Source organism: Coregonus lavaretus (genome assembly GCF_964263955.1).
Source record: "Coregonus lavaretus genome assembly, chromosome: 24".
Lineage (NCBI taxonomy): Eukaryota > Metazoa > Chordata > Actinopteri > Salmoniformes > Salmonidae > Coregonus > Coregonus lavaretus.
Window position 1 is genome coordinate 46550361 of NC_140011.1, and position 13128 is coordinate 46563488.

The 13128-nt window shown below is 44.8% G+C and overlaps 1 protein-coding gene across 1 annotated transcript; it reads right to left on the bottom strand.

Moving 5' to 3' along the window:
- Positions 1-2388: 2388 nt before the first annotated feature.
- On the bottom strand, positions 2389-12050 carry LOC311099531 (uncharacterized protein). Its single transcript, XM_084140232.1, has 10 exons — positions 11905-12050; positions 11547-11637; positions 11289-11373; positions 10955-11203; positions 9666-9976; positions 9288-9396; positions 7360-7498; positions 3653-3843; positions 3298-3379; positions 2389-3045 (listed from the first exon to the last, which is right to left on the bottom strand). The coding sequence occupies exons 1-10, from the start codon at positions 12045-12047 to the stop codon at positions 2952-2954; spliced, it is 1494 nt and encodes a 497-aa protein (XP_083996358.1). The 5' UTR covers positions 12048-12050; the 3' UTR covers positions 2389-2951.
- Positions 12051-13128: the final 1078 nt, after the last annotated feature.

A 13128-nucleotide genomic window follows, 5' to 3' on the forward strand; every position in this document is an offset into this window, starting at 1 on the left:
ACTGGCATTTTAATATATCGCTGGAAAAGGGGATTCAGCACGGTAAACACATTTAAATGTAGGTGTAGATGCATGATGTGTTCAGAATTTGCATGATCAGAATACTAAAGCTGTATGAACTGTCAAGTCTAGACAGGGCCTTAGATGAAAAGCTGTCATACTGAACACCAGACCACAAACAGAACCCAGTGGTGACACCAACAGAACCCTGTGGTGACAACTGACACACAAACAGAACCCAACAGAACCATCTGGTGACAACTGACACACATTGGTAATGCTACAGAGCATCAATACCGTGATGTATCGTGGCTAAATTCTGACCGATCTTCAAATAATATTGAGTAGTTAATAGGGCTGTCAATCAATTACAATATTTAAAGAGTTTAAAGGCATTAGTTAATCATGATTAATCACAATCTTTGAATTAGCTCAGATTTGGCCCTAAATAAAGAATTGATCTGTTTTGGTACCATGCTGTAGCAGCTGGTTGAGATGCCCAGGTACAGTTGAAGTCGGAAGTTTACATACACTTAGGTTGGAGTCATTAAAAACTTGTTTTTCAACCACTCCAAAAACTATAGTTTGGGCAAGTCGGTTAGGACATCTACTTTGTGCATGACACAAGTAATTTTTCCAACAATTGTTTACAGACAGATTCTTTCACTTATAATTCACTGTATCACAATTCCAGTGGGTCAGAAGTTTACATACACTAAGTTGACTGTGCCTTTAAACAGCATGGAAAATTCCAGAAAATGATATCATGGCTTTGAAAGCTTCTGATAGGCTAATTGACATAATTTGAGTCAATTGGAGGAGTACCTGTGGATGTATTTCAAGGCCTACCTTCAAACTCAGTGCCTCTTTACTTGACATCATGGGAAAATCAAAAGAAATCAGCCAAGACTTCAGGAAAAAAATTGTAGACCTCCACAAGTCTGGTTGAGCCTTAGGAGCAATTTCCAAACGCCTGAAGGTACCACGTTCATCTGTACAAACAATAGTACGCAAGTATAAACACCATGGGACCACGCAGCTCTCATACCGCTCAGGAAGGAGACGCGTTCTGTCTCCTAGAGATGAACGTACTTTGGTGCGAAAAGTGCAAATCAATCCCAGAACAACAGCAAAGGACCTTGTGAAGATGCTGGAGGAAACAGGTCCAAAAGTATCTATATCCACAGTAAAACGAGTCCTATATCGACATAACTTGAAAGGCCGCTCAGCAAGGAAGAAGCCACTGCTCCAAAACCGCCATAAAAAAGCCAGACTATGGTTTGCAGTAATTTTTGGAGAAATGTCTTCTGGTCTGATGAAACAAAAATAGAACTGTTTAGCCATAATGACCATCGTTATGTTTGGAGGAAAAAGGGGGTGGCTTGCAAGCCGAAGAACACCATCCCAACCGTGAAGCACGGGGGTGGCAGCATCATGCCCCCCTGTAGCGCACTTGCAACGCCAGGGTTGTGGGTTCGTTTCCCAGGGGGCCAGTATGAAAAATGTATGCCCTCACTAACTGTAAGTCGCTCTGTATAAGTTAAGATAAATGTAAATCATGCTGTGGGGGTGCTTTGCTGCAGGAGGGACTGGTGCACTTCTCAAAATAGATGGCATCATGAGGAAGGAAAATTATGTGGATATATTGAAGCAACATCTCAAGACATCAGTCAGGAAGTTAAAGCTTGGTCGCAAATGGGTCTTTCGTTTGCATACTTCCAAAGTTGTAGCAAAATGGCTTAAGGACAACAAAGTCAAGGTATTGGAGTGGCCATCACAAAGCCCTGACCTCAATCCTATAGAAAATGTGTGGGCAGAACTGAAAAAGCGTGTGCGAGCAAGGAGGCCTACAAACCTGACTCAGTTACATCAGCTCTGTCAGGAGGAATGGGCCAAAATTCACCCAACTTATTGTGGGAAGCTTGTGGAAGGCTACCCGAAACGTTTGACCCAAGTTAAACAATTTAAAGGCAATGCTACCAAATACTAATTGAGTGTATGTAAACTTCTGACCCACTGGGAATGTGATTAAATAAATAAAAGCTGAAATAAATCATTCTCTCTACTATTATTCTGACATTTCACATTCTTAAAATAAAGTGGTGATCCTAACTGACCTAAGACAGGGAATTTTTACTAGGATGAAATGTCAGGAATTGTGAAAAACTGAGTTTAAATGTATTTGGCTAAGGTGTATGTAAACTTCCGGCTTCAACTGTACTCTGTGTGACTGTGTAAGGGCCTTTATCTGCGGTGCCGCTGGCTGTCATCTCACAGTCTGCTTTTAACATTCAGTTATATAATGAGGAACCAGAGTTCTGCGGTGCCGCTGGCTGTCATCTCACAGTCTGCTATTAACATTCAGTTATATAATGAGGAACCAGAGTTACAAAACCCAGTGTTTAATAAAGCAGAGAAAACAGGACACATCGTTGACTTCCTTTATACAGGACAGGACAGTCCCCTGTAGCTCAGTGGGTAGAGCATGGCGCTTGCAACGCCAGGGTTGTGGGTTCGTTTCCCATGGGGGGCCAGTATGAAAATGTATGCACTCACTAACTGTAAGTCGCTCTGGATAAGAGCTTCTGGTAAATGACTAAAATGTAAATGTACAGTGTGTGTAGAGTACAGTAGAGCCTGTTGGTTGAAGCAGTCTTATGTTGTAGATGTTCTCTTAACAGCCAGTCAGTCAGCCAGCCAGCCACCCAGCCAGTCAGCCAGCCAGTCACCCAGCCAGCCAGTCAGTCAGCCACCCAGTCAGTCAGTCACCCAGCCAGCCACCCAGCCAGCCAGCCAGCCAGTCAGCCAGCCACCCAGTCAGCCAGCCAGTCACCCAGCCAGCCAGTCAGTCAGCCACCCAGTCAGTCAGTCACCCACCCAGCCAGTCACCCAGCCAGCCAGTCAGTCAGCCAGCCAGCCAGTCAGCCAGCCATCTCTCTCTCTCCTCATCTCTACATATCTTCCACGCTCCACTTGTAGGCCATCTCCTGCACAGCCTTCTTATCAGACATCCTGGTGTAGCGTTTCTGTTCAAAACCATTAGACCTGAAACACGATACAAGCAAAACAACTACAAATTATAGTCATTATATATTATAATGTGCATTCTAATTGTATATTATAATGATAATGTTCACTCTAATTATATATTATAATGATAATGTTGATTCTAATGATATATTATGCTAATTCTAATTCTATATTATAATGATAAAGCTAATTATATATTATAATGATGATGTTAATTATAATGATAATGATATATCAATGTGGTGCTCTACACACAGCGAGATGTACCTGTCCACTCCGTCCCAACGGTAGCCTGGTGGAATGTTGAAGCGGTTTGGGGGCGGAGCCGGGCCTTTGTAGCGAGGCTTCTCTGTAAACAACAACAGGAAGTGTTAAGAGAGATTCATTGTGATTGGAGGGTTGGAACATGTGGTACATCACAAGTACAACCTTAGCATTTGTTTAGAAAACATAACGGATCTACTGTTTACATTTTCAAATAACTGCAGTTCTTCTGGTCTACAAATTGCTTTTGTCTGAAAAAATCTGTCCCCAAAATAAATAAATCTGTGAACTTTGCTGAACGTTGAAATCCCGATGTGACCAACAATATCCCCCCCCCCCCCAAAAGACAGAGACAGACCTTTGACTCCTCGTAGTTTGTTGTCTCGGTCCTTTTTGCGTCTCATCATGGCCAACATGGGGTCTCCCTCTCTCTCCTTCTCTCTCAACATCCTGTCTAGGTCCTGGTCATCACAGGAACGCGCTAGGGGCTTCTGGGATTCCCTCAACGCATCCTCAACGTTCTGCTGCTGCATCTGGCCCTGGGCCACACTACACACACAAACACGATCATGATAGACTGACTGACCAGCTGGCCCTGGGCCACACTACAAACACAAACACGAACACAAACACCACCATGACAGACTGACTGACCAGCTGGAAGGCTATGATCCCTTATTGATGTCACTTGGTTAAATCCACTTCAAATCAGTGTAGATGGAAGGGGAGGAGACCGGTTAAAGAAGGACTTTTAAGCCTTGAGACAATTGAGACATGGATTGTGTATGTGTGCCATTCAGAGGGTGAATGGGCAAGACTAAAGATTTAAAGTGCCTTTGAACGGGGTATGGTAGTAGGTGCCAAAGCGCACCGATTTGTGTCAAGAACTGCAACGCTGCTGGGTTTTTCCCACGCTCAACAGTTTACCGTGTGCATCAAGAATGGTCAAGAATGGTCCCCATCCAACCTGACAGAGCTTGAGAGGATCTGCAGAGAAGAATGGGAGAAACTCCCCAAATGCAGGTGTGCCAAGCTTGTAGCGTCATACCCAAGAAGACTCGAGGCTGTAATCGCTGCCAAAGGTGGTTCAACAAAGTACTGAGTAAAGGGTCTGAATACTTATGTAAATGTGATATTTCCTTATTTTTTTATTTATATAAATTAGCTAACATTTCTAAAAACCAGTTTTTGCTTTGTTATTATGGGCTATAAAAAAAAAAAACGACTTAATTATTTTTAGAATAAGGCTGTAACCTAACAAAATGTGGAAAAGGTCAAGGGGTCTGAATACTTTCCAAAAGCATTGTATGTATACACACACAAACATCCATGTATATACTGTGGGGAGAACAAGTAAATTGATAAATTGCAATGTCCATACTGTGAGACGCCCAAGACAGCGCTACAGGGAGACAGGACGGACAGCTGATCGTCCTCGCAGTGGCAGACCACGTGTAACTACACCTGCACAGGATCGGTACATCTGAACATCACACCTGCGGGACAGGTACAGGATGGCAACAACAACTGCATCTGGAGCGGGATCGATTTGGAGGTGGAGGGTCCATCATGGTCTGTGGTGGTGTGTCACAGCATCATCGGACTGAGCTTGTTGTCATTGCAGGCAATCTCAACGCTGTGCGATACAGGGAAGACATCCTCCTCCCTCATGTGGTACCCTTCCTGCAGGCTCATCCTGACATGACCCTCCAGCATGACAATGCCACCAGCCATACAGCTCGTTCTGTGCGTGATTTCCTGCAAGACAGGAATGTCAGTGTTCTGCCATGGCCAGCGAAGAGCCCGGATCTCAATTGAGCACGTCTGGGACACGTCTGGGACCCGCCCGGATCTCCATTGAGCACGTCTGGGACCCGTTGGATCGGAGGGTGAGGGCTATGGCCATTCCCCCCAGAAATGTCCAGGAACTTGCAGGTGCCTTGGTGGAAGTGTGGAGTAACATCTCACAGCAAGAACTGGCAAATCTGGTGCAGTCCATGAGGAGGAGATGCACTGCAGTACTTAATGCAGCTGGTGGCCACACCAGATACTGACTGTTACTTTTGATTTTGACCCCCCCTTTGTTCAGGGACACATTATTCAATTTCTGTTAGTCACATGTCTGTGGAACTTGTTCAGTTAATGTCTCAGTTGTTGAATCTTATGTTCATACAAATATTTACACATGTTCAGTTTGCTGAAAATAAATGCAGTTGACAGTGAGAGGATGTTTCTTTTTTTGCTGAGTTTACATATCTATCTACAGTGGGGGAAAAGTATTTAGTCAGCCACCAATTGTGCAAGTTCTCCCACTTAAAAAGATAAGAGAGGCCTGTAATTTTCATCATAGGTACACGTCAACTATGACAGACAAATTGAGATTTTTCCCCCCAGAAAATCACATTGTAGGATTTTTAATGAATTTATTTGCAAATTATGGTGGAAAATAAGTATTTGGTCACCTACAAACAAGCAAGATTTCTGGCTCTCACAGACCTGTAACTTATTCTTTAATAGGCTCCTCTGTCCTCCACTCGTTATCTGTATTAATGGCACCTGTTTGAACTCGTTATCAGTATAAAAGACACCTGTCCACAACCTCAAACAGTCACACTCCAAACTCCACTATGGCCAAGACCAAAGAGCTGTCAAAGGACACCAGAAACAAAATTGTAGACCTGCACCAGGCTGGGAAGACTGAATCTTCAATAGATAAGCAGCTTGGTTTGAAGAAATCAACTGTGGGAGCAATTATTAGGAAATGGAAGACATACAAGACCACTGATAATCTCCCTCGATCTGGGGCTCCACGCAAGATCTCACCCAGTGGGGTCAAAATGATCACAAGAACGGTGAGCAGAAATCCCAGAACCACACGGGGGGACCTAGTGAATGACCTGCAGAGAGCTGGGACCAAAGTAACAAAGCCTACCATCAGTAACACACTACGCCGCCATGGACTCAAATCCTGCAGTGCAAGACGTGTCCCCCTGCTTAAGCCAGTACATGTCCAGGCCCGTCTGAAGTTTGCTAGAGTGCATTTGGATGATCCAGAAGAGGATTGGGAGAATGTCATATGGTCAGATGAAACCAAAATAGAACTTTTTGGTAAAAACTCAACTCGTCGTGTTTGGAGGACAAAGAATGCTGAGTTGCATCCAAAGAACACCATACCTACTGTGAAGCATGGGGGTGGAAACATCATGCTTTGGGGCTGTTTTTCTGCAAAGGGACCAGGACGACTGATCTGTGTAAAGGAAAGAATGAATGGGGCCATGTATCGTGAGATTTTGAGTGAAAACTTCCTTCCATCAGCAAGGGCATTGAAGATGAAACGTGGCTGGGTCTTTCAGCATGACAATGATCCCAAACACACCGCCCGGGCAACGAAGGAGTGGCTTCGTAAGAAGCATTTCAAGGTCCTGGAGTGGCCTAGCCAGTCTCCAGATCTCAACCCAATAGAAAATCTTTGGAGGGAGTTGAAAGTCCGTGTTGCCCAGCGACAGCCCCAAAACATCACTGCTCTAGAGGAGATCTGCATGGAGGAATGGGCCAAAATACCAGCAACAGTGTGTGAAAACCTTGTGAAGACTTACAGAAAAAGTTTGACCTGTGTCATTGCCAACAAAGGGTATATAACAAAGTATTGAGAAACTTTTGTTATTGACCAAATACTTATTTTCCACCATAATTTGCAAATAAATTCATTAAAAGTCCTACAATGTGATTTTCTGGATTTTTTCCCCTCATTTTGTCTGTCATAGTTGACGTGTACCTATGATGAAAATGACAGGCCTCTCTCATATTTTTAAGTGGGAGAACTTACACAATTGGTGGCTGACTAAATACTTTTCCCCCCCACTGTATATATATCCACAGTGTCTCTCACCCTTTCCCCCACTGTATCTATCTATCTATATATACACTCATACTATACACACACACACAGAGAGACATGCCATCCACAGTGTCTCTCACCCTTTCCCCCACTGTATCTATCTATCTATATATACACTCATACTATACACATACACACAGAGAGAAATGCCATCCAGTGTCTCTCACCCTTTCCCCCACTGAGCATATTTCAGGTCTTTCTCTGCTTTCTCTCCTGCCTTCCTCCTCTGCTCCTCTCGCTCGGTCTCGATATCTCTCCGTTTCCCACTCTTATCTCTGAACACCGTCTCCGCATTACGAGACGCATCTGGAGGAGAGAGACAGACCAGATATACCATTTAGTATTACATCTAGTGAGTGGAGCAGGTACATCAGACTAGCGCTAGCTAACATTACCTAGTGAGTGGTGCAGGTACATCAGACTAGCGCTAGCTAACACTACCTAGTGAGTGGAGCAGGTACATCAGACTAGCGCTAGCTAACATTACCTAGTGAGTGGTGCAGGTACATCAGACTAGCGCTAGCTAACATTACCTAGTGAGTGGAGCAGGTACATCAGACTAGCGCTAGCTAACAATACCTAGTGAGTGGAGCAGGTACATCAGACTAGCGCTAGCTAACACTACCTAGTGAGTGGAGCAGGTACATCAGACTAGCGCTAGCTAACACTACCTAGTGAGTGGAGCAGGTACATCAGACTAGCGCTAGCTAACACTACCTAGTGAGTGGAGCAGGTACATCAGACTAGCGCTAGCTAACACTACCTAGTGAGTGGTGCAGGTACATCAGACTAGCGCTAGCTAACACTACCTAGTGAGTGGAGCAGGTACATCAGACTAGCGCTAGCTAACATTACCTAGTGAGTGGTGCAGGTACATCAGACTAGCGCTAGCTAACACTACCTAGTGAGTGGTGCAGGTACATCAGACTAGCGCTAGCTAACATTACCTAGTGAGTGGAGCAGGTACATCAGACTAGCGCTAGCTAACACTACCTAGTGAGTGGAGCAGGTACATCAGACTAGCGCTAGCTAACACTACCTAGTGAGTGGTGCAGGTACATCAGACTAGCGCTAGCTAACATTACCTAGTGAGTGGAGCAGGTACATCAGACTAGCGCTAGCTAACACTACCTAGTGAGTGGTGCAGGTACATCAGACTAGCGCTAGCTAACATTACCTAGTGAGTGGAGCAGGTACATCAGACTAGCGCTAGCTAACACTACCTAGTGAGTGGAGCAGGTACATCAGACTAGCGCTAGCTAACACTACCTAGTGAGTGGAGCAGGTACATCAGACTAGCGCTAGCTAACACTACCTAGTGAGTGGAGCAGGTACATCAGACTAGCGCTAGCTAACACTACCTAGTGAGTGGAGCAGGTACATCAGACTAGCGCTAGCTAACATTACCTAGTGAGTGGAGCAGGTACATCAGACTAGCGCTAGCTAACATTACCTAGTGAGTGGAGCAGGTACATCAGACTAGCGCTAGCTAACACTACCTAGTGAGTGGTGCAGGTACATCAGACTAGCGCTAGCTAACACTATCTAGTGAGTGGTGCAGGTACATCAGACTAGCGCTAGCTAACACTACCTAGTGAGTGGAGCAGGTACATCAGACTAGCGCTAGCTAACAATACCTAGTGAGTGTGTGTATACATTTCGATACTTGGGAGTCAAACATTGATATAATGTCGTCCAAAAATAATATCACGATATGTAACTGTATGGATTTTTCCCCCATCACTACTATATACAGTATTATAAACTGGATAGTTAGAACCCTGAATGCTGATTGGCTGAAGTCTGTGGTATATCAGACAATATACCACAATATGAAGCAAAATGACTTGTTTACTGTCCTAATTACGTTGGTAACTAGTTTATAACAGCAATAATGCACCTCAAGGGGTTTGTGGTACATGGTGTTGGGTTGTGCCTAACAGCCCTTCATTCTAGTAGCATAGAGGGAGCATTCCTAAAGGAAAGGACATGGAGGGGGCATTACTAAAGGAAAGGACATGGAGGGGGCATTACTAAAGGAAAGGACATGGAGGGGGCATTACTAAAGGAAAGGAGGAGGGGGGGTGTGTTGCACCTTCTAGCGGCTCGTTGATCTTGTCTCTGCGTCGGTTCTCCTGCTGTTCTCTTCTTAGAACCTCCACTGATACCAGTCCTGCTGCGGCCCCGGTCAGCATGCTCCGAGACTAACACACACAGAGAGGTTAGAGGTCAAGCTTCCACTAACCTTCTCTACCTAGCTACAGGGGCGTGTTCAGCAGGATTCAATGTTTCGGAACGTTCAGAAATAAATATGCTATGTAGAACAAACATGCCTCTCTGACATGTAGAATAAGGCTTTCACGTTGGCTCTATTCATGACATTTCTATCTGCAACATTCCACAACGTTTGTCAACTGAACGCAGCCCAATTCTTGAATCTCTGTGCCCCGCCCCTTCAGCTCCCCATGCTCACCTGTGATTGGTCAGGCCTGCGGGGGGGGGAGAGGTCAGCGTCTGAGCCCCTCCCACCTTGGGGTTGCCTCCTGGGCGGCGATTGGTCAGAATCAGAGTTCTGCCCTCCCCGTCGCCTTCTCCTGGGTGGTGATTGGTCAGAATCAGAGGCCCCTCCCATTTGTGGCCTTTTTCTTGGAGGTGATTGATCTGAGTCTGAGCCGGGCCCGTTCTGAGCCCGCCTCCTGGGTGGGGATTGGTCAGACCCTGGAGAGCGCTGGCCAATACGAGCAGACGACGAAGACTTGGCTTTTTTCCTGGACGGAGACGAATCTGAAAAAAAAATTGAAAAAAATTACTTCAGAACTTAACAACACCAGGAGCTTCATCAAATAACTACAGCCCACCCTGTATAGTAGGGATGTATTGATTAGGAACCAAAAGAACCAAACAGAATGAAACGGGGAGGGACCCACCAGAATTTGTCCAATAGGAACTTGTTTCATCAGAAAACAATTTCCATTTGGAGTAAACGGTTTCCGTTGCAAAACTGTTTGCTACTAAATGAATACACCCCAGGGTTATAGAGTTTTTTTGGGGAATGGATGGAAACCTGGACTGTATTCAATAGTCGCACACTGTAGCAAAACTTTTTGCAACAGAAACCGTTTACTCCAAACGGAGAAAAAAAATTTCAGCTAAAATGTGTTTCTATTGGACAAATTCAGGTAGGTCCCTCCCAGTTTCGTTTCGCTTCAGTTTGGTTCCAAGTGAACGAACTGCAAAAATCTCTGAAGCTGGAGACTCTTATCTCCCTCACTAACTTTAAGCATCAGTTGTCAGAGCACCTTACCGATCACTGCACCTGTACACAGCCCATCTGAAATTAGCCCGCCCAACTACCTCATCCCCATATTGTTATTTATTTTTCTCTTTTGCACCCCAGTAGCTCTATTTGCACATCATCTTCTGCACATCTATCACTCCAGTGTTAATACTAAATTGTAATTATTTTGCACTATAGCATATTTATTGCCTTACCTCCATAACTTGCTACATTTGCACACACTGTATATATATATTTTCTGTTGTATTTTTGACTTTATGTTTTGTTTACCCCATATGTAACTCTGTGTTGTTGTTTTTATCGCACTGCTTTGCTTTATCTTGGCCAGGTCGCAGTTGTAAATGAGAACTTGTTCTCAACTGGCTTACCTGGTTAAATAAAGGTCAAATAAAATAAAATACACCTCTGAACTTGTCCAATAAGAACACCGATTTCAGGGTCAGAGGTTAGGGGTCAGGTCTCACCACTGCTGTGTGTCCTGTGGGGGGGTTGGGATGAGGAGGAGGGAGGAACGCTAGGCTTCAGTCTTCGAAGAGACGCATCGGGGGATTCCTGACCAATCCTCCTTGGCGGAGAGACGTCCGGCGAATCATGACGCTGCTTTCTGAGTGACAGGGGCTCTGGCGAATCACGTTGCGTCTTTTTGAACGACAGGGGCTCTGGTGAATCGTGTCGAACTCTCTGTTCCTCCTCCTCTGGGACTTCTTCATCAGCTGAGCAGAGAATCAATATTAGCACACACACCATGCAGCTGACAACACCTGAACGCACACACCCTTCCGCTGCTGTCTGTCTCACCTCCCATCACTCTCCATTTGTTGCTGGTCCTGAAGGCTTCCAGGCGTTTGATCTCATCTGGACGCTCGTCTATCACCTCAGCAACCTGACACACACAGCCACACAATACAGAGCGAGCGAGACAGGTGAGTAGATCAGAGCACTAGCTAGCCACTCTAAAGTGATGTTTTTGGTAAAGGTCACCCCAACTGAAAGTGACGGTAAAGTCAGCTAGTTATGTAGCTACTTAGCCAGTTAGCGTGTTGTAGCATTATTTACCACTGGCGCCTCCTCCTCTTCCTCCTCTTCGTTCTCCTTCTCCTCGCCGGTCAGCTGTTTCCAATCCACGTCGTCATCTACTATCTTCATCCTGCTCAGAGCGAGTAACAGAGGGGTTAGAAACTACTGCCAAATAACAAGTTAACACGTATATGCTAGCCAGCTAGTTAACTAGCTACTGGAGTTCGCCAACAGAGAGGTCAGAAACTACAGCGAAACAACGACCAGTTAACAGTTTGTTATGCTAACTAGCTAGCCAGCTAACGTTATCACAGTGTGGTAGGGCTAGCAGGCTAACGTTAGCTATCTGCCTGACTGTTTAACTCCATATTCCCCCGGTGTTTTCACCCCTACTCACCCCTTTCCTGTAGCTTTAATGCATCTCTTTTTAGCCTTCTTCTCCCTTGACTTATTGGCGTCTCCATCTGCAGATAAATAACGTTTCAGATACTCGGCTTTGGAGAGAGACGCTGCTTTACTGTCGTTCGTGGACGCGGCCATTTTGAAAACAATCCACCTGCGGTTCGGAACCGAGAGCACCGAGGGACAAACAGTGCAATGAACGTCACGAAATGCCGCGTTTTCTATTTTGTTTTGTCAATGAAGAGTAGACTTCATAAATGTATACTATTTATCTCTTTCTCTCACATCAAAGGTCGGTCCCAGAAATACTATCAGATATGATTTAACTTTATGAAAGTCGATCTGTAATAAATAGCCTATTTTATCTCTACAGTCAAGTGTTCATCATAAAGAAATCAGATAAGCCTAATTTACAAAGATAATACACAGGAAAAGCAAGTAAGAACCTAGGAAAGTAAATGAAGGAATAGGCCTGCCTAACAAATATTATTGTCATCAGTGTTATAAGTATTGAATTATTTAAATTGGTTTCCTCCCATCAGATGCCTGTGCTGTGAGCTCACACTGCCCAAACAAACACAGCACACAGACTCCTCTCTGTCTGACGATAACAGAAAGGTGGCACAGGTGAGAGAGAAGCAGTGTGTGTCCAGTCTGTTGTTATCATTATAAATAAACTAAGTCATGTGAGGATGCCAGGGTGGTATCAACCATGCTATCTGGACAAACCTGGTTCAACCAGAGAACAACAATGTCATGAAAATATGTTTCATCATGAAACAATGCTATCTGGGTTCAAATTGTATTTTTTTCTTTGTTTTTTTTCCTTTAAAATACTTTGAATACTGAGCAATTATTGAGTTAGCCTGGATGCATAAAATCCAGTACTATTTTATGCTCTAACATTCCACTATTTGTACTCTGTGTCATATGCCAATCATAACACATTACAAGGAATGGCAAGGAGTGGAATGATAACACAAACAGACTGATACCCAGGCTAGGGGAGGGGAGGAAGGAAAACAGACTGGTACCCAGGCTAGGGGAGGGGAGGAAGGAGTGCACAAACAGACTGGTACCCAGGCTAGGGGAGGGGAGGAAGGAGAACAGACTGGTACCCAGGCTAGGGGAGGGGAGGAAGGAGAACAGACTGGTACCCAGGCTAGGGGAGGGGAGGAAGGAGTGCACCAACAGACTGGTACCCAGGCTAGGGGAGGGG

Bases quoted from the DNA above. Each gene is read 5' to 3' on its own strand.
- LOC311099531 (XM_084140232.1), bottom strand. From the start codon at position 12,047: ATGGCCGCGTCCACGAACGACAGTAAAGCAGCGTCTCTCTCCAAAGCC. The intron at 11,374-11,546 runs GTAAATAATGCT...TGTGTGTGTCAG, and splicing joins AAGAGGAGGAGGCGCCAGTG to GTTGCTGAGGTGATAGACGA. The intron at 11,204-11,288 runs GTGAGACAGACA...TTCTCTGCTCAG, and splicing joins CAAATGGAGAGTGATGGGAG to CTGATGAAGAAGTCCCAGAG.